Below are 20,953 nucleotides of genomic sequence, written 5' to 3' on the forward strand. Positions count from 1 at the left end.
GAATTTCTATAGATCCCTATTAAATTTCTGTGAAATTCTGTTTCAGCCCTGTTGAGTTCTGTTAGACTTTTCCATAAGGTAAAACACATTTAAAACTGTTTTGCTTCTTCTTAGCAGCAATAAAAAAAATCACATTAGAACAGAGATGCCCCATCTGTGAGATAACTGCGCTAGCACACAATCTCTCTCAGCCTGGGTACTTATATGGTCACCGTTTCTGTAACGTTGGAGGTTAAACTTGTAGCACGGACAGGCACTGATTGTCTCATTCTTGCCATGTAACAGATAAATCTATCCAGTTGAGGAACATATGGGCCTCTGTTACTGTAGTATTTGACCACCTCACGATCCCCTGTGAGATAGAGCAGTATGATTATCCCCATTTTATAGGGGGGGAGCTGAGGCTTATATAGATTAAATAATTTGACTAGGGTTACACAGGAAGTTTGTGGTAAAGCAGGTTCCCCTGAGTGCTAAGGTAACACCCCTAACCACCGACCATCCATCATTTAATGGCCTTGTTACTCTTCCAGATTTGATAAGAAGTTTTACTTTGGGTGATTAGATAGCTGTCTATCAGTATCAGCTCTGCAATCCTTTCCCATTTTATCCTGGTGATTCTATGGGTTCACCATCCAGTTGCAGAAATACCCACGCTCATTGTGTGATTCACTGCGTTTTAAAGGGCTGCAGCTCTTGGGTCCTACTCTGAGTCATAGTGGCCAGGCAAGATAACAGAAAAAAAAACAAAAAACATTGTGGTGAGTAAAATGTCTCTGGTCTGTTCAAGAGGTCACGGGAACTTCATTTACTGTCCCACAACAGCCAATTTTTCCAACTTTGAAACTCATTGCAGATCGTTCCAAAAAAGACCCCTTTGATCAGGTGCCCTCAAACTGCTCTTGCTCCCGCCATCCCCCTATTTTTAGCTTAATCACAAAACTGACAGTGCAAACTTTAATTATGCTCTACCCTTCATCTTGCAGCTGTTAGGGAATCTTGTTGCAAGACCTCCCTCTGGTGGACAGTTATAACCCAAGCACTTTCATTCAAAAACACAGGAAAAAGCAAATACTGGCTAAAGCCCCTAGGACGAAGTTGTTGTTTCTCAAAGGTTATTTTAGGATCTAGGCTCCATTTGATCCAAACTTTCAAAATTCAGGAGTGTAGGGGGGTGGGAATATTGTTTCCCATTTAGGTCTGACTCTAAATGTTTGAAGTCTGGGAAGCTACCTGGAGCTTCATTCTCCAACACAAAGATCTCTTTTGGAAGCTCAGCTAAGTACATCCCATTAGGTGGATACACAGAGACATACACTAATAAGTATTTGGCAGTCACAAATCCCCCCAGATCCCAATAATATTGCAGCTAAAGACAAGCTAAATCAAAACCCTAGACCCAAAAACTCCTGTAAATTTGGGCAAGTTCGAATGAAAGTTTTGCAGCAAAGTCCAAGGCTTCATCAGCACAGTTTGGGAAAACACAGTTCATTTTCCATACACCCTATAAGACTGAACTGTGTTTCATTGTGCTGCTGCTTTGTAAACAGGTACTAATTTTCCATTGTATATGTGGGTCTCCTTTCATTTGAACTGAAAACCAAAGGAAAATTCCTGTGAACCAAACCTGCTGAGATTCAGTGAGCTCTGCAAAGAGCATGCATCTAACAAGTTCAGAACACAAGTGTATCAATTGCCAGATAGGTGATCACAGAAGTCTAACTATGTACAGGGCGGAAATATATACGAAGGAGGAAGAGACAAGAGGTGGAAGCCCCATGTGGCATAAAGAGTTCCTGCTGCTTCTTAGGCTGGAAAATTCTGGAGTTGGTAAGTGGGAAACTCCCTGGGGATCAAATAAAAGTTTCTTGCTATTAGTTGTACTATCTGGATTTGTTATTTTTAACAGTCCCTGCCTAGGAGCCTTTACCCAACAGCTAATTGCAGCCTGTCTCTCCAAAGTGCAATATTCAGTCCTGACATCGTGTATCCAATATCTGGCAGGAGCCCCCACACCCCACACATAGTCAGTGTTTGCAAACCGGAGGTGAACAGGAAAAATATAGATAGTAAATGGCAGAGGCCACACACACTCACAAATACACTCACACATTGTGTGCATCTGAGCAATAAATGACAAACATTGCACACATACACCCCCCCCCACCCCCCAGAGCAATACAAAGTGACTGCAGAAAGAAATGTTGCTTCTCGAGTGCCTGAAAGATCACGGAGAAGGGAAAACGAAATATTAGTTTTCATCTCCTACTGGTCTTGATTCCCTTAGTACGACCACTAGCAAGAAGCTTTATTGCAAAACCAAACTATGTTATAACAGGATTAGGGCAGAACTGTGTAACAACTGGACTCCCTAACATAGTTGTAATAATCATGTAGAAACAGGGTGACCAGATGTCCCGATTTTATAGGGACAGTCCCGATTTTGGGGTCTTTTTCTTATATAGGCTCCTATTACCCCCCACCCCATCCTGATTTTTCACACTTGCTGTCTGGTCACCCTACGTAGAACATGCCATAGCTACAACCCAGGAGTGCTCTGATCAGAACACATTTGGATCTTTATGGTTACATTACAGCCATGTTACAGAACTATGCTACAGTCCTCTGCTTTTCAGATTCCAAAGTCTAAAGGCCTGCTCTGATGGCTTTTGAAGTCAATGTGAGTCTTGCTATTGATTGCAATGGGCTTTGGCTCAGACCCCGAAGATTTAGTGCTGTGTAGAGGAAAATTACCACAGACCTATCTATATGGTAATACTAAATCAAGATTAACTGCATTAGGAGATGACCATGTTGTGACTGAGTCCCTGGACACTAATTTTGTACAGACTTGACCACAGAGTCTTTTCATGAAATTTATTATTTCCTCAGGGATATAAACATGGATATAAAACAATGCTTCAGATTGTGCAAATTATCCCAATATTATCCCTCTGAGGCCTACATGTAAAACGTAGGTCAACAAAGCTATGGCGCTCAAAAATTCACACTCCTGAGCACCACAGCTCCGCCAACCTAAGCCCCGGGGCCGAATGTTGGCGCTACACTATCACGACAACGTGACTTGATGCTCGATCTGATACAAACTGACCATGCTGTCATGAGGTGATGTTGCCACACCCTCTTGTGCTGCGCCATATCTAGGGTGACCAGATGTCCCAATTTTATAGGGACAGTCCCGATTTTTGGGTCTTTTTCTTATATAGGCTCCTATTACCCCCACCCCCTGTCCCGATTTTTCACACTTGCTGTCTGGTCACCCTAGCCATATCATACCGGGCCCCCCTCGTGCTAGGCTGAGGGGTGCCTGCATGGTACGGTGACGAGATAGCAAGTGTGAAAAATTGGGACAGGGGGTGCGGGGTAATAGGAGCCCACATAAAAAAAAAAGCCCCAAATATCAGGACTGTCCCTATAAAATCGGGACGACAGCGTGGTGACATGCCGGGAGCAGCCAGGGGAGGCCCCTGCTCTGGGGCAAGGCTGTAGGGTTTGCTACTGCAGGCAGAGCCAGGCTCCAATAAGGCAACTGGCCACTCTAGCCTCCTCTCTATACTCCATGGCCCTGGAGGACCGAGCTGGTCGCGCTCCCTCCCTGTCTCTATGGTATGAAGCGCGCTCTGGCTGGCCAGCTGCCATCTCTATGGCCCTGCCGGCGGCGCTCTATCCGCCACCCCGTCTCTGTGCTCGCGGAGGCCGGCTCGGAGGCGGCGCGGCGCTCAGTCCAGCCGGCGGGCCCCTCTCGCTGGTTGTGTCGGGCGGGCGCGCGGGCCTGGCGGAGCGATGGCGGCCGTGCGGGGCCTGCGGATCTCGGTGAAGGCGGAGGCGGCGGCGGAGGAGGAGCAGCCCCGCGGCCCCGAGCCCGAGCCCATGGAGGTGGAGGAGGGCGAGCTGGAGACCGTCCCCGTGCGGCGCTCGCTGCGGGAGCTGCTCCCGGTGCGGTGCGGGGCCCGGCCGGGAGGGGGGAAGCCGGAGGGCGCGGAAGGCGGCGGCGGCGGCGGCGGGGGGGGGGGAGGCCGAGGAGACAATGGGGGGAGGGGGCAGACGGTGGAGGCGGGAAGCTGGCGCGGGGTGGGCAATGGGGGGGGGGGGGCTGAGTCCCCGGGGGACATAGGGCGAGGCGGTGAATGTGCAGCAGCCCCTCTCCGGGAAGGGGGGCCTGTGAGGCGGGAGGTGGGGGCGGCGGCCGAGGTAGCACAGCAACCCCCCCACCCCCAATCTCTGAGGCTGTGCACTAGGGAGTAACTCGAGCGGGCTAACACGAGGTAGAATCCTAGTGAGGACGGGGCGGCTTGTCACACTTAACAGGTCGAGGGGGGGGGGGGCGCCCAGGGGAATGCTGAGGTTTTAGCTAGAGGGCAGAGAAGAAATTGGATGATTGGCATAGAGTCTACATGGTTTAGTGCAGTCTGGTGAACTCAGCAGAACTAACCGATAACAATGAAAAACCCTGTTTTTTTCCCCCTTCATGTCACTCTTAATTTTTATGACATTATTAGGGCGATTTAACAAAACAAAGGCAGTGATTCAGACTGGGATATTTTGGGAACTGGGACTAGAATCAATGGCGCCAAGAGGCTTAAAAGTTACTTTTTTGATCTGAAAGTTGAGTTTAATGTTATCTTGTGCTAAAAGGTTGCTTGATAACTTAATACTGGTATGTTGTAACTTTTAGAGAGTCTGATGTCTTAAAATAATATACTTATGTTAAACACACAAATTTTTCAATTGGAGACAGTTATACTTGAAACCATGGACATTAGAGTTGGTAATGCTGTTTGATTATCACCTCCACTTCCTGCTGTGGCAGAGTATATTTTCACCTGTGATTGTGGATGTACTAGTTTTTTAACTACTGCTAAAAATTACTTCTGCCAAAGGAAGCTGCATGTGTTTTGATCCATTCTGTTTGTACGTAATTCCATTGAGTGAGTGTTGTCCACATCTGGGTCAAGAACATACTGGTGCTTTGAGTTAGGAGAGAGTAGAAAAGATTTATTTTAGAGCTGATTACCAGGTGAGATTTTATCAGTCTGGTTTGTTGCATTTAGCCTTCATCACAGTTCTGCTTTGTTTCAGGACACTAGTAGAAGGTATGAAAACAAAGCTGGAAGTTTCATCACAGGAATAGATGTCACCTCCAAGGTAATATTGTGCTGTGGGTCTTTTTAAAGTTTTTTATTACTGTTGTTGGATAGGAAGCATTGTTAGCTGGTCTCCAGGAAATTCAGATAAATGGTCATTTTCAGGTACACTTAGACCAGTGATTGGCTCTTTAATGTGTTTCCTGTAGCTGTTTTGATATTAAAACACTCCGTGATTTAATTATTAATAGGGCTACAATTATGTCATGGAGTTCATGGAATCTGTGACTTCCAGAGACCTCCGTGACATTCTCTGCCCAGGGCTGGACTGCTGTCAGCAGGCAGCCCCACAACTCCTAGCTGCTGGGCAGCAGGGGGACCCTGGAGCTCCCTGGGGAGTCCCCTAGAGCTCCCACTTCCGTCCGAGGCAGGAGCCCCCTGCAGCTGCCCAGACGGTGGAGGAGGACGGGGAACCCCGCAGCAACCCAACCATGGTGGGGGAGAGCAGGGGGACCACTACCCTTCCTCTCCTCCAGCAGCCCAGCGGCTGTGGGTGCTGGACCCTCCTCCCTCCCCATTTTGTTAAGGATAGTTTTAGTAAAAATCACGGACAGGTCACGGGCTTCCATGAATTTTTATTTATTGCCCGCAACCTATCCATGATTTTTACTAAACATCTGTGACAAAATCTGAGCCTTAATAATTAACCAATCAGGATGCTTTTACTATATTATTAACCAATTGTTGATGATAAAAAAATAATCCTTGATCAGTCATTTTGCTGTGAGAATTTTATATAATATATATTACTATAGTAAATGAAACAATGAATTCACACTACTGTGGCTCTTTTGGGCAATGCTGATCACTAATTTGGCTCCTGAACCACTAAGGTCTGAGTATTACTGACTTTAGACACTCTTTTATAGCTGGAGAGCTCTTGTTTTGATGTTAGGTTGGTGACATTTTTTGTGATGTCTGTCTCATCTAAATTATTAGAGGCAGCAATTTGTAAGTCACAAAATGTACAAAATAAACAAGCTCCATGAAAATGCTGAGCCAAACATCTCTTTCTATGATTTTATAGTGAAAGATTTATTTGTAGACAAAGTTTTCATACCCCGCCAAGAATTTGTAATATTGTTTCTAAATGCTCAGTGCCAAAAAACAAGGAGACTCTCTTGGAATTGCAGTGATGCCACTCCATAGTGCAAAGCAAAGCCCTTTGAGTCAGGTCAGCTGAATTTTTCTTATTATGTGAATGACAGACAAGGAAAAACAAGTGTTTGGCAGGAAAATCTAGTTCCATTGTCTTGAGTCTTCAAAGGGCATCATTGTGTGTTTCCACATACTGGGCCTTAAGTACATAAATTAACAGCCACTTCAAAACAAGGTTTGCTCATTTTGTGGTTCTTTGGAAGCTTAAATTTGTAGCTGGTCTCTGACACACACTGCAATTTTTAAATAATTGGCATCACTGTATGACAGATCACTGTACGTTGTATCTGGAAATTGAAAAGGAAATGTACTGTTCCATGTTCTGTGGTGGTATTAGGACTTTACATTTTCAGATGATGGTAAAACACGAATCTTCACAACAGCGCTGTGAGAGCTGGTGCGTGAGTTTTATTCCCATTTTGCCTAGAGAAAGCTCAGCCAGAGAACTTGTTACTTACCCAAGAGCACAAATGGAGCTGGTGCTCGAGATTGAAAATCAGTATTCTTGGCTACAAATCTATAGCTTCTGTATGTCAGAGACTTGTCGTTCAGGAAGCAATTAAAGTTATAGTATCAGTGAGAAAATCTCCCTCCTTTGTTACCTTCCTTAATAACAGCTTCAAAATGGCATACATAATTATGGATAAAAATGTACAGTGCTGAATAATGAAAATGAGTTGGTTGGGAAATCTAATAAAACTATGATTAAAAGTTTATCACAAATTTACCTTGTTATATCAGAGGGCAGTTCTTGCTTAAGGATATTTTTATGAGACAAGTTTCATTTTAGTTGATTGAGAGATTTTTAAAACACTCATTAATTTTTTAGACTGAGGCATTCTTAATCAGTCGCAAGAAAGAAAATTACCGTCTCTGTTGAGGGCTTGCATAACATCTTTTGTATCACTGTTGATGGGCTCTCTGGAAATAGTTTGGATTACCAATCCCAGCAAGATTTCTATAGTCAGCATTCAATTAGTACTGGTGAAGTGCAAACACAAAGGGATATTCCCAGTGGCCACAGGTCTTCAAATAATTTTTTTTAACTGTCTGGAAACTCTGTGTGATCTGTATCTTCTCAACATGTTTTTCTCTTTTCCTCCAAGTAAACAAGCCAGCAGTCTCAAAATAAAAGATTGGTCTGCCTGGTAGAGGAAACATTTGTTTCAAGTAAAGGTTTGCTGAATTTTGCCTTTGATGTATACTCATTTTAAGGATAAGTAAATTTGGTTATCCATCAGAAAGGTTAAGCATTTGTCCAAGGTCATACAGAGTCAGTGACAGACAACACATCATGATTTCTGCTATGCTGTTTGGCCACAAGACAATAATCATTTGACTCTTAGTTAAGCTATGAAAGAGTTTTTAATTTTGTCCTTATTAACATAATTTTCTTTTGAAGTTGCCTATTGAAAACTAATAGAAACTTTGTAATGATTAATTTCTGGCCATTTGTGTTTTATTAAATGTCTGGTATTACTATGAAACTTGTTTGGAACAAAGCACCAATTTCCTTTTCCGTTGGACCTTGTTTCCTGCAGGAAGCAATTGAGAAAAAGGAGCAAAGAGCGAAGCGCTTTCATTTTCGAGCTGAAGTGAACCTTGCCCAAAGGAATGTGGCATTGGAGCGAGAGATGATGAAGAAAGGTAGGGAATGTACCATGAGCTTATCAAACAGAACAAAAGGCAGAATCTCTATATTGCTTCCTTCCTGTTTCCTGGCTTGATGGCCAAACTACCTCACTCCTGAAAAAGCGAGCATCGGTACAAGTAATATCTTGTATTTTTCACTTCCCTTTTTTTCTGTTCACTTTCCCATTTAAAAAAAATACTTGAAGACAATCTAAAAAATAAATACACTTAAAATTGTTTTGGGAGGAAGATGACACTTAAAAGAAACAGAACCATTTTGGGCAGACACCATTTTTTTCTGACGTGGCAGCAATATCCACTGCTGCGTGTAGACTGGCTGTCCAAGGCTTTTCTGCCAGTTGACACAGCAGAAGCTGTCGGCACACACACAGTTACAAGGCTCCAGTAGGTTGTCCGTTCAATATTTAACGAAAACGGTGTTATCAAGTTTAAAAAAAAAAAAAGACTTTTTAAAAGGGTTAAAAGTAGTTTGAAAACCATTCAGCACCTGCCTCTGAATCCCTTGCCAGTCTTTGTGGTTTTACAACCATGTTTTCCCATATTATTTAAAATATTTCTCTTTGTTGCTGTGTACAGAACATACAGAAAAGAAACTAAAGCCCCAATCATGCAACTGCATTAGTGTGGGGGGATCCACGTGCATGTTATCCTGTTGAAGTTAGTGGGGCTCAATGTGGTCATAGAGGTCCACCCATGTGGATGCAGTTGCAGGACCTAGGTCCTAACGGTCCTTCTGTGCAGATCCATTTGCAGGATCAAGACCTAGGCCACTGATTATACAGAGGAAACTTGAAATTGACTGTACAGATGGTTGTGAAATATATGATGAAGACATTGAAAACAGAGGAAAATAATATCCTTAATTTTCCGTTATGGATAACCTTACTACTGCTTGTAACAATACTAGGTAAAAAACTTTCAGAATGGCATGATTTTTTTTTTTTATTTGATCATGTACAGATGCTCCCCGACTTACGGAAGCGTTCCATTCCGGAACACCTTGCGTAACTCGAATCTTGCGTAAGTCGTAAACGTATACCCGACCATTACGTGCAAAAAACCCCAAAACAACAGCTATTTCTAGCTTACGGAACTTTTTCCGTAAGTGCGGATTTGTGTAAGTCAGGTTTGCGTAACCCGGGGGGGCATCTGTACCTTTAAAATAAGCTGAAGATTTTACATTCCTATTGAAAAGTTAATAACAACATGCATGCTGTCTTTAAAATCAAATTATAATCGGTGATTGGCAGTAGTATTTCTATAGCAATACATTTTAATATTCCTAATGATTTTGTGTTGATAAGTATCCTATTTTTATTTTCAACTAAAAAGATCAAAACATTGTGAAATTATAAGTTAAGTTCCAGACCACTGGACTAGAAGATCATGCCTTTAAATTGGTATAGGATGTACCTGACTTTAATAAACTATTCTCCGCTTTTTAAAAATGATTTTGATTTTTAATTCAACATGTTTCTAATACATAAACTCATTTTGTAAAAATGAGCAATGGTTTTGTTTCTTGTTTACAGCAATCCCTAAAGTGAGGCTGGATACAGTCCACGTTTGCGGGGTAGATGAGATGAGTACCCAGGACATCTTTGCCTATTTTAAAGAGTATCCTCCTGCTCATATTGAGTGGCTAGATGACACATCGTGTAAGTAAACTAAGTCTTTAGCCTATAGTTCTTAATATTTTTCGTATTCCGGAGTTCTGCCACTGATTTCCTTTGCAGCTTTTGGGCAAGTCGCTGACCCTTCTGCGCTTTAGCTTCCCCATCTGTAAACTTACTACCTCAAAGGGGTGTTTGAAAGAACTAGTTGTTAAAGAACTGTGAATATCAAAAGCAATATATAGTTAAGTTATTGGTTAGTGAGAAAAATTACCCCAGCTCTAGCAGGTTAAGTTGGCTACACCCTGCTGCAATATAGAATGTTGTGAAAGATGCTAACACTGGTGAAAATGACAAGCTGCAGCAAATGGTACAATACTGTTGCACCAAAGGTCCGAGACGTATTGAGGTATTGTCCTTGTTCTTCAGAGTGAGAAACAAAGAAAAGGTGTAGACTTTAAAAATCCAAAGGTTGAAGGGCACTTGGGTATTTGGTTTATATGTAGCTTTTCCTTCTTCAGCCTGCCTTTACGTACAGTGAATCTTATCTGTTCAGGCATCTTAATATAAAACAAGATAAAATTTATTGCTCTGGTTTTTCCAGAATCATTAAACAGCAGAGCAGCATATAACGCTTGTGGCTGTATCTGGACTGAATGCATCTCAATAAAAGGACTTTTGCTCAATGCTTATTTTTTAAGAAGCACCTCTCAAATCTTTTTCCCCTCTTTCATTGTCACATTTCTAACAGAGTTATCATCAGCCTGACATGATCAGTTTTACTGCATATAATTTTAATTCTATCTCTTCTTACAAACATTTTTCTTATATGTACGAAATCTGCATTGTATTTTCTTCAATGCACGAGAACCTTGCTAATCCTTGCATCACTAATCTACAAATTTGATGATCTGTACAAAAACCCCTTAACAGTCTCTCCTTTCTTCTCAGCAAAGATTAACAGCAGAGTTCTGCAATGAAGTCTCTTGTTACTTAAACTTAATTATTTTACAAAGTATACTTCAGTCATACTTCCTAGAATACTGTTAAGAGTTTTACACAGTGAAACTAAACAACACTCTTAAAAATAAATGAACGGATCATTTTATGAGCCAGTATCCTTGATTTGATCATGGTTGCTCACTAGCATATTCAGAAGGTGCAATAATCTTGAGTGGGTCTTCTAGTTATTGGCACAAATAAATGAGCCCCTATTATTTATCAACAGAGGGTCCTGTGGCACCTTTAAGACTAACAGAAGTATTGTGAGCATAAGTTTTCGTGGTAAGAACCTCACTTCTTCAGATGCAAGAGAAGAAGTGAGGTTCTTACCCACGAAAGCTTATGCTCCCAATACTTCGGTTAGTCTTAAAGGTACCACAGGACCCTCTGTTGCTTTTTACAGATTCAGACTAACACGGCTACCCCTCTGATACTTGACATCTATTATTTATGTAGACCTTAATCATTTCAGCGTGTTTTTTTGTTTTTGTTTTGTTTTTTTTAGTTTTGATCAGAAAATAATATGGTGTATGGCCTATGTTGTCCTTTGTGATCAGAGTTGTCTCCTGCTGATCAAACATGCTAAAGGATTTGTTTTCCCTTTATGAAACACAGCTGATAATCTCCCTTCCTGTTGGTACATATAACTTTATATACTTATTATGTGACTGAAGTTTTATACTAGTAATTTGTCTTCTACATAAAGGACTGTAAGATAAAGGATATAATCTTAAGAGCCTGTGTGGAAAATTTTAGCTAACTAGAACTATTTTTGTATGGGTTTTTTGTTTTAGGTAATGTAGTCTGGCTTGATGAAGTGACAGCAACACGAGCTCTTATAAATATGAGCTCTATGCCTGATCAGGATAAACTCAAAAACAGAGAAAACAACGAGGAGAAAGCAACTGAAAAAAACAAGAAAGGTAGATGCACAGAAGATATAGGTCATGCAGTTAAAAATCCGCATTCTTTAAAGTATATTTTCTTGGCTTGGGTGCTGCATAATTTGAGTTACTGAAGGAGGTTCTGTCATGTAGTTTCAGGTAATGGTATTCTGCCACTTTAAAAAAGGCTTTCATCTTGGAAACCTTTTGAAGGAGCTGCTTCCTAAAAGGTGGGTTGGAGAGATACCAAAATCAGTAATATGATCTGTACTGAACATTCTAGACATAAGGACAAATTCAGAGGTGTTTTAAGTAGTGGGGCAAGTTACACAGTCCTTGTAACTCACAAGCTGAGTGGGTGGAAGGGTGGGGTGGTAACAATGAGAAACAAGTGGGTGTAAGAAGATGCTTTATCATCTTCAACCCTCCTGTTGGTTGCTTTTCCTTGTTACTACACCGTCCTTTCTGCAAATGACATTGATTTACCAATGTGTAACTTCCATCACTATTTATATTATCTCTGAATTTGACCCTGTTAAAACCTGACCCAATACCCCACTGTATGTTTACAAATCTATTGCAAATGGACCCAATTGCTGGGTCCCATGTGCTTCCAAACCAACTGCATCTGGCTAGAGTCTAGCCCAGGGGTAGGCAACCTATGGCACGCGTGCCGAAGGTGGCGCACGAGCTGATTTTCAGTGGTGCTCACACTGCCTGAGTCCTGGCCACCGGTCTAGGGGACTCTGCATTTTAATTTAATTTTAAATGAAGCTTCTTAAACATTTTAAAAACCTTATTTACTTTACATACAACAATAGTTTAGTTATATATTATAGACTTACAGAAAGAGTCCTTCTAAAAACATTAAAATGTATGACTGGCACGCGAAACGTTAAATTAGAGTGAATAAATGAAGACTCGGCACAGCACTTCTGAAAGGTTGCCGACCACTGGTCTAGCCACTGTTTCTAGCTTTGAGACCCTAGGGCACATTCCCAAGCTCTGACCTCTTGTCTAATGCCCTTCCTTGGGATGTGGGATGCCGTTATCCAGGACTTTGAAATCAATGTCTGTGACCTCCTGAGTCCCCTAGTCACATACACTCCCCAGAGTTCCACCTGGACTGTGAGCACTCTGGACTTGTACCTTTACCCCGTTGGGGACAGTGTGGTTACAGATCTTTTAAAACAAAAGTCCTGAGACCTAGTATGAGCTCACCCCTTGCGTGAGTCTAAGGTTTTATCAGTATTTTAAGTTGGACAGAGTCCCTCCTGTGCGTGTGCATTGGTCATTCTCTCTCTCTCTTCCCTCCCTCCTTTCTTTGCAAGTCCCTGTATGTAGCCGATGGTCACTCCCCCCCCCCCCCCCCCAGAGCAGAACCCTGCCCTTAAATAGGGTTTCTCCTCTGAGCCATGTGCTCAGATTCAAACGCTAGTGACCCCTCAGTCATGCTTGCCCCTTCCTCACTGCAGGACCCTGTGTAGAAAACTCATTGTTCCATGGGGATGGGCCAATAGTTGAAAGATAATCGAAGTTGTTGACCTTAGTTTGCAGTCTTGATGGCTCTTAGTGTTAGTCCTTTAAGGAGTCTTTGCGCATGTCCAGGCTTGTGCAGTCAGTGTCCAACATTTCCACACATAAAACAAGATAATGTTCATAATTTGACTCGGACATATTCCACTCTGTCACAGTGCCCATAGTCTCCTTTTCCAGACAGAGCACACTGCAAGGTAAGTTGTATAAATTGAAGCAGTTAAGGTACACCTTCAAATTGTGATAAACCTGGAACCTACTTGCTGACAACATCCCCCCCAATTATAACCCCATTATACTTCCACAGACAGGAATTTGTAGCTTTTATTACTTTAACTACATCCAACTGTTTTGCTGCTAGGTGATGTGTTAACTTCCTGTGATGTGGTTCAAACCAAGATATTGAATTGCACATTATCAACCAATAGTGACAATGCAATTCATAAAAACATTTGTTTCAACTGAAACTATAAATTATGCTTAGGTCTGAGTTGCATGAACAAAATCCAGATTACCGATCTCCACTTTCTGTACGTTATGCACTAGCAGAAACCATCAAATGTGGTCTGTTTTCACAACTCTGTTATGCTTCCAGATGCCTTCATAGCAGATTTCTCCTTGCAGCTTTCCACTGCAACTCAGAGCCTTTCTAACAACCCCCTTCCTGCCTTGGGAAAACTCAAGTCTATACAAAAATAGCTATTGTGAGGAAGACTTAGGTGCTTTTTATACCATTTTACCAGCCTCCTCTATACCATGTCTTATTTCTTTGTACTGAACACTCTTTTTGTGCAGTTTTAAAACACAACATAACCTTTGATTTCAGGCAAATACCAAGATTCTACAAAATGTAACATTCTTAAAATAAATCTTGTGTTATTTTTGGAGACTATTTCACATTGATCCTGTCGGGTGCAAAGTAATTATTATGCCGTGTATATCAACAGTAGTAAAATATGTATTGACCTAAACTCCCACATACATTTCTGTATCTGGTCATCTAGAAAAGCAGGATACTGGGCCAAGTTCAGACTTCTTCAGTTGGAAAGAATTTATGAAGTAAGTTAAGGTCTGAGGAATCGGATAAATCCAACATATTAGGGAGGCTTTGGCTCAAATATATTCTTTTTTTTTTAAATAATTTTGGAGTTAGCTAGGCACATTTTGTCACTAAAAACCTCTTGCAGTAATTAAAGATCCTGTGGCCCTTTTTGTAAGAGGCAGTATGCTAGCCCTGATAACTTGGCCAAATTCCACCAAAGTAATTGCATTCTGCTGTCTGAATATTCTCCATGGTTTCATTTGGGTTCAGTATTCCTTCGTTCCTGCCCATAACGTTTGTGAAGTTGCTGTGTGCTGTAACCAGCTGTTGTATTCCACTCTGAAAGTTGCTGCATTTAGTTGCTAGGTGAAGAATCTATATTCCCTTACTAAACAGGGCTGCTGAGAGGCTTACCCAATGTTGGTAAAGTGCTTTGAGATATCTGAGTGAGAGGCACCGTTAAAGGACTATTAAGTTGTCTTTCAGAAATATTTGAAACAAGATTCTGCTGACAATATAAACAAAATCTTTTTCTTAGCCCCCAAAAATAAACTGAAAATATCTGCCATCAACTAGCAATGCACAGTGTATACAATCAATAGACTAATGTAATCAGGTATTACTGTTTAAAAGTTTGCTTCCAAAACTACTTATGTTAGATTCTTGAAATGAAATAACTCAGTTTTTTAGCTGCAGAGATTATTTCAGTGACTTTCTAACAATTGAACATAGTTCTAACTATTGAAGATTAACTCAAATATTTTTAAGTGGCAGCTAAATTAAGGCATTTAATGACCTCTCTGCAGTTAATAAAATGAAACACAGTGTGTTTTCTTATATTGACAGACAATTAAACTGGTAATCCATCCTTACTGCTTCAACCACTTACATTAGTAGAGAGCGCCAGCATGACGGAAGCTCTATGATTGGTTAGTTAGTTTAAACACCTGTTTAAAATTTTTGCAGAGGTTTACTATCTTAATTATTCTCCAGGCTACACAGAACAATTGATAACTTACTCAGTTTGATTTCAGAAAATATAAGGAAATGAAAAGCAAATGCTGGCGACATCATAAAATCAGGAAGAATATCCTAAAATTTGTTTATTCTTAGACAAACAGGAGGAAAGCTCGGATGATGAGACCGAGGAAGGAGAGGTTGAGGATGACAATCCAAGTGATGTTGAGGTCAGTACAGAAAGAAAAACATTAACATGAGAGATTCAGTTTTGGGCAGTGAGGTCGTTCCGATATTCTACTCTTAATGCAAAAATATTATACAGAATCTGGTCTATTGTATAGTATCATAAATTAAATTGCTAAATCAGATTTAGTACTTATGAAAACATTTAAGGCAAGGAAAAGTCCAGAGACTTTGTCAGTGGAGATACCAGCCTAGGATGGCTTTGTGAAAGTGAGTTTTTAGGAGAGGGAGGGCATTTGGCATATGGGAAGTCTGAAGCTGCTCCACCCATGTGAGGACAGTATGAAAGCAGGTATGGAAAAGACTGGAAGGAGGAGATAAAGAGAGTAATTAGGAGGAAGGATGAAGAGGAGCCAAGCTATTCGGTTTTGGCAAACTGTACATAAAAGTATGCATTGGGGGAGTGTATCTATTTAAGTCATTTGTTTCACTCTTACAACAGCAGGGACAGCACATCTAAAATAATGCTGCTTTTCAAAAGAAAGCAACTGAAATATTGCTAGAGATTAAAGAAATTTTTAAAAAGCTGTTTATTTTAAGATGAGCTGCTTAATAGATACTGTCAGGTCAGTTTGGTCCAAATTTCAGTTTGTGTAAAACAGATTTAATAATAAATTTAATGGAAACTTTTCTAAACAAACACTTATTGTATTTTTGCAGTCCAGACATTGCAGCATTGTGCTAGTGTGTGACAGGCTAGAAACTGACTGTAAACAAAAATAAAATTGACTAGTTGTCTTTCATTGTCCAGGTTGAATGAAACGTAGATAGGAGATAGTCAGAAGTAGTGGAAAGTAAATTAGATTTTAAAAAGCCTAGTTTTAGTAACTTAGTGTATTAATAAGACAGGGGGGGGAATCTTTGTTTAAAAAAAAAAAAAATTTTAACCTGCCAATGTTACTTTAATAAATCAGTCTGTTAAAGAAATGCAAAACAGCTGAGTTCACAAATCTGCTGGAAAGCTCCTAACACAAAAATAAACTTTCTTAGTAATCATTTGTTAGCTTTGCTGTTGAATGTAATCTATGCTGAAAAACATTTTATCTTTGTATCTAAAATATTTTCTTTCCAAAGTTGGATGTGCTCTCCCAGGTAGAGGAAGATTCTCTCCTACGTAACGATCTACGCCCAGCCAACAAGCTGGCTAAAGGAAATAAACTGTTCATGAGATTTGCTACTAAAGGTAAATGACTCACTGCACAGGCACTATACAGTGTTTGAAGGTGACTGATGACTAAAATGATGTCTTTACATCACAGATAAAAATAAAATCATTATTAAAGTGTTAGATTGATTGTCAAGCATTATATGTTAAAATCTCATAGTACTTGTGTGTATTTTTAATGTGTGAAGAACGTATATGTAAAACTTATTCTGGGTAAAATTCAGCCTAATTCGGTAAAAGATATATCTACCACTTCAATCCCACTGAAGCCCACAAAAAAGGTTCTGCATAAGGGCAAATTTTGCCTTTTCTGAGCATCAAGAATCATTTGCCATGCTTATGGTGTTGGAATTCTTTATGTGGTATTGGTGGAAGCTGTTGCCAGCTCCAGTCATGTCAATAGATAATATTAATGCATTTAAGGTAAACAAACTGAAGTCCTGTCTTTTTTCCAGTTTGACTATGTCCTTTTTCATACAGTTCTGACAGTGACATCTCTAATTAGATAGTCTCCATATTCCAGCTCTTAAAGTGATACATAATACAACAGGAAGGTGATAAATGGAAACTCGTATCTCCATGGAATGAAATTAGTTGAACCCAGTGTCTCTTACTGTTAGTTTTATTTCAGAGGAATTGTCAGCAAGCATTGTAATCTGTTTTGTTCCTAGTAAGTACATGGATCTTTTACTCACATGAAGGAGATTGCATATTGTATAGCTCAACAATAGTTGAGACTGCCTATTACGATATATGCTTCATATCTTTGACTGGGCACTCTTTATTTTTGCTCCAGTGTGGTTAGGGAAAAAGTATTCTTTTAACTTAATTACACATTTTCAGATGATAAAAAAGAGCTGGGAGCTGCAAGAAGAAGTCAGTACTACATGAAATATGGCAACCCTAATTATGGTGGCATGAAAGGAATTCTTAGCAACTCTTGGTGAGTACATGATAAAGGGGAGTAGAACCTTGCATGTGTCTAGCCATGCTTACAAGGCTATCTAACTTGTGAGTGTCATCCCTCAAAGTTCTGTAGACTTGCGGGTGGGGAGCATTGATTTGTATTTTAGCAAAGTTGACTTGTTGACTTTACATTTATAAAAATTTGAATTCAAAATTAACAAGTGCTTGTAGTTGAGATATTCATACTGGGCAAAATAAAGCCATAGAGTAAATGCGTTCAGCTGCCGCTGAAGTCAATGGAAGTTACAGCTGTTACTCCGTGGCTGAATTTAGGTCACTTTCTTTTGGCCTTTTACATGGCAGAAATGTGTTTGCTTTTGTTGGCATTCCAGGAAACGAAGATATCATTCACGTCGAATCCATCGTGATGTGATAAAGAAAAGGACACTCATTGGGGATGATGTTGGGTTGACACCTCCTTATAAACACCGGCATTCAGGTAATTAATGACCGTACTGGGAACATATATAGTGCTTTACATCTTCAAACAAGTTGTGTTGCAGCTGTTGTGAAACTGCAGAATGAAATAAAATATAGGTCTTTGTGCTTCACCGGCCTGCCTTTTCTGTCCACTTCGCCTCATTAAATAATTAACCGAAGCAGAGTTTAGTCCAGGAGAAAACAGTGGTTACCACATGCTAGTTTTGGGTGGAGGCATTTCTAATAGTTAAAACATGGAATTGAGTCAAGATACTAGGGTTCTTGGCCCTGCTTAGCCACTGATTTACTTGCTACATGACCTAATTTTTCCTGTTTCCCCTATCTGTCTAGCCACTTTATATGGCTCATAGTATCTGAATGAATCATTCTTACAATACTTCTCTGTGACAGGACAACATTATTCCCACTTTGCAGGTGAGGAACTGAGACACAGAAATGAAGTCACTTGTCCAAGATCACTTAGGAAATCTGAGACAGAGTTAGGGCTCAAGCCCAGATGTGTGTCCAGTGCTTTAAACACTGTTCTTAACCTTTACTTGATAACTATTTCTCAAGGATGTTGTGAGTCCTTTTAAGATCCTCTTGTGAAAGGTGCTATGCAAATGCAAAGTATAACCTAAGCATCAATATACACAATTCTAAAATAATAAATTTAATTAAATAAAAGCATTCTCTCAAGTAAAACAGTAATTGAAATATTTATTAATGGAATACCTGACAAAATATAATTGTTACTGTCTTTGGGTTTGTCAACTTGACATAGATTGTGCATAATTAATCTGATAAATAGAACAGTGTCGGATAAGTGAAAGAGAGCTATGCTTTTTCCCCCCCAGCACTTAGATTTTGTCCTATGGTTTTGCAAGCAACATCAAAGCACTTAGCGTAAGTCAGTAGGTACTTCATTTTACTTGATTGTTTTCTTTTAGAGATTTAGGAAATGGGGTCTGGAGCATAAAAGACAAAAATCTCTAGTGGTTTGTTTACACTTCACTTTTAAACTGTCATATTTGCCATTTCAACTCTTGTCTTACAATACATGACAAAAATAAAGTAGTTGGGTGGTATATATTCCAGGGGGAAATAGTCCAGAAAACCCAATCAATGAGCTTCTAATTGGTATTTTAGCCTTTACAGTGGTCACGTGATTTATGGGTGTGTGTATTAGGGAGCTAATATGGGAAGAAATATGTTAAGTGCTAAGGAAAAGCTGTACAGGAGGCTGCATATCTGCTGACTACTTTGAAGGAAAAAAAAAAAAAAGACTGATACAAAGTGCATTCAATACATTTTCTAGAATATATTCCTGTATATGTACTGAGTCATATGAGGATTGGAAGAGGGTGCTGAAACTGCCCCATCATCCATTTAACTATGTGTGATTAACACTGTATTACTTGATGGGGCAGTGTTTGCCTCCTGTTGCATACGACACAAGATTAAAACACCGTTTTACTTCTAACCGAGTATATATTAAAGGTTTAGAACATTGGCAATACATGATGCACCTGTTCTGTTGTGCAATGCTGAATATGGGATCAGGAAGAAATCTTTCTCTCTGTCACCAGCAGTGATCACCTTAAGGCACTATATAATCATTAGAATTAATTATCTTTATTTTATCAAGGATCGCTTCATATTATTGATCATACAGTTACTCAGACATTTTAAAAAAATCCAGCTGTAGTACTTAACCTCCCTTCTGAGACAGTGAATGGTACAGATTATGGCATGTTTCATGGCAGGTTTATATTTCCTGTATTTACTTGCCATTTTTTCTAAATCTTGATTTTTAATTAACTTTATGAAAAAGAGATAAGATACGTGAGGTAATGTCTTTTATCGGACCAACTTTTGCTGATGAAAGAGACAAGCTTTTGAGCTCCACAGACCTCTTCTTCAGGATTTAAAGTTGGTCCGGTGAAAGAGATCACCTGACCCATCTTGTGTCTCGTATCCTGGGACCGACATGACTACACAAACTCTGCAAACATGTATCAAAAAGATAAGCTGCGATCTCTCAAAATTAATTGTTGTGTTTCAGGCCTAGTGAATGTTCCTGAGGAGCCTATTGAGGAAGAGGAGGAGGAGGAGGAAGAGGAGGATATGGATGAGGATGACAGGGTTGTGGTAGAGTACCGGGATGAACTACAAGCTTTCAAACAGTCTCGAGATCGCAGTGCAGCAAGACGATCAAGTGCCAGTGCGTCTGATTCTGATGAAATGGACTATGATCTTGAACTGAAAATGATATCCACTCCATCTCCCAAAAAGAGCATGAAAATGACAATGTATGCTGATGAGGTGGAATCTCAATTGAAAACTATTAGGTAAAAATTTAATTTCTTGCATTTTATTACTTAAAAACCCCAGTCATAAAGTGTTTCTTGCATTATATTATAATTATATTATATTTTGATTTGGTTAAAATTATTTTTTAAAGCTTGAAAGCTGTTGAAAATAATTTAATGTAATCACTTATGTGAATTGATGAGCAGTTCAGTTGATTTTTTTTTTTTTAATTAAAAAAAAAAAGTACAATAACTGTTCAGGATCTCAACTCATTAACTTAAGTATTTTGAGTCACGCTTTAATGGTTAAAACCCATGTAGTACAGGCGTTTGATCCTGTGAATATGTACGTAGTAATTTTATATATCTGAGTTTCCTGTTGCATTCAATGGGACTACTCAAGTTTAAATTTACTCATATGCATAAGTGTCTGCAAGACTGGGGCTGTAATTTTTTAAGTATATACTGATTATGTAAAAATCTATGAAATAACTGTTTATTAAATAGTAAATATAAAAGAATTGTCCAAAAACATGTTCAATAGCTACTTAATATTGTTCATGGCACAGAACATCTTGTGTATTAAGATCATTCCAGTTAGACCATGTATTTCAAAAGAAGTGACTCAATAGTACATGTGAAGATCTTAACAACAATTGCAGTACAGGCAAGTCTCATCTTACACGGGGGTTCCGTTCCGCGGTTAGGCGTAAAGCGAAAACCGCATATAGTCAAAATTACATTGAGTTGAATGGCGGGCGGAATTGCCCACACTACAAGTACAGTATTAAAATTGTTATTTTTCTTTTTTTGTGTGTTTGTTTTTTTGTTTTT

At 39.8% G+C, this 20,953-nt stretch overlaps 1 protein-coding gene across 5 annotated transcripts in view; it reads left to right on the top strand.

Moving 5' to 3' along the window:
• The first annotated feature begins 3,684 nt into the window (after positions 1 to 3,684).
• The window catches only part of NCBP3 (nuclear cap binding subunit 3), a 36,876-nt gene continuing 19,607 nt past the window's right edge, over positions 3,685 to 20,953 (top strand). For 2 of the 5 annotated variants that reach the window (XM_005283401.5, XM_065573349.1), the window contains exons 1-10: positions 3,685 to 3,957; positions 5,101 to 5,166; positions 7,865 to 7,970; positions 9,509 to 9,634; positions 11,386 to 11,514; positions 15,167 to 15,240; positions 16,331 to 16,439; positions 17,265 to 17,364; positions 17,720 to 17,826; positions 19,873 to 20,158. In XM_005283401.5, coding sequence (XP_005283458.1) covers positions 3,805 to 3,957; positions 5,101 to 5,166; positions 7,865 to 7,970; positions 9,509 to 9,634; positions 11,386 to 11,514; positions 15,167 to 15,240; positions 16,331 to 16,439; positions 17,265 to 17,364; positions 17,720 to 17,826; positions 19,873 to 20,158 — 1,256 coding nt within the window. In that variant the 5' untranslated portion in view covers positions 3,685 to 3,804. Of the gene's footprint in view, positions 3,958 to 5,100; positions 5,167 to 5,219; positions 7,500 to 7,864; positions 7,971 to 9,508; positions 9,635 to 11,385; positions 11,515 to 15,166; positions 15,241 to 16,330; positions 16,440 to 17,264; positions 17,365 to 17,719; positions 17,827 to 19,872; positions 20,159 to 20,953 lie in introns of those variants that run through there. The other 3 variants (XM_065573347.1, XM_065573351.1, XM_065573350.1) reach the window with 3 other exon arrangements.

Source organism: Chrysemys picta, chromosome 19, assembly GCF_011386835.1.
Source record: "Chrysemys picta bellii isolate R12L10 chromosome 19, ASM1138683v2, whole genome shotgun sequence".
In the NCBI taxonomy this organism is placed as follows: domain Eukaryota; kingdom Metazoa; phylum Chordata; order Testudines; family Emydidae; genus Chrysemys; species Chrysemys picta.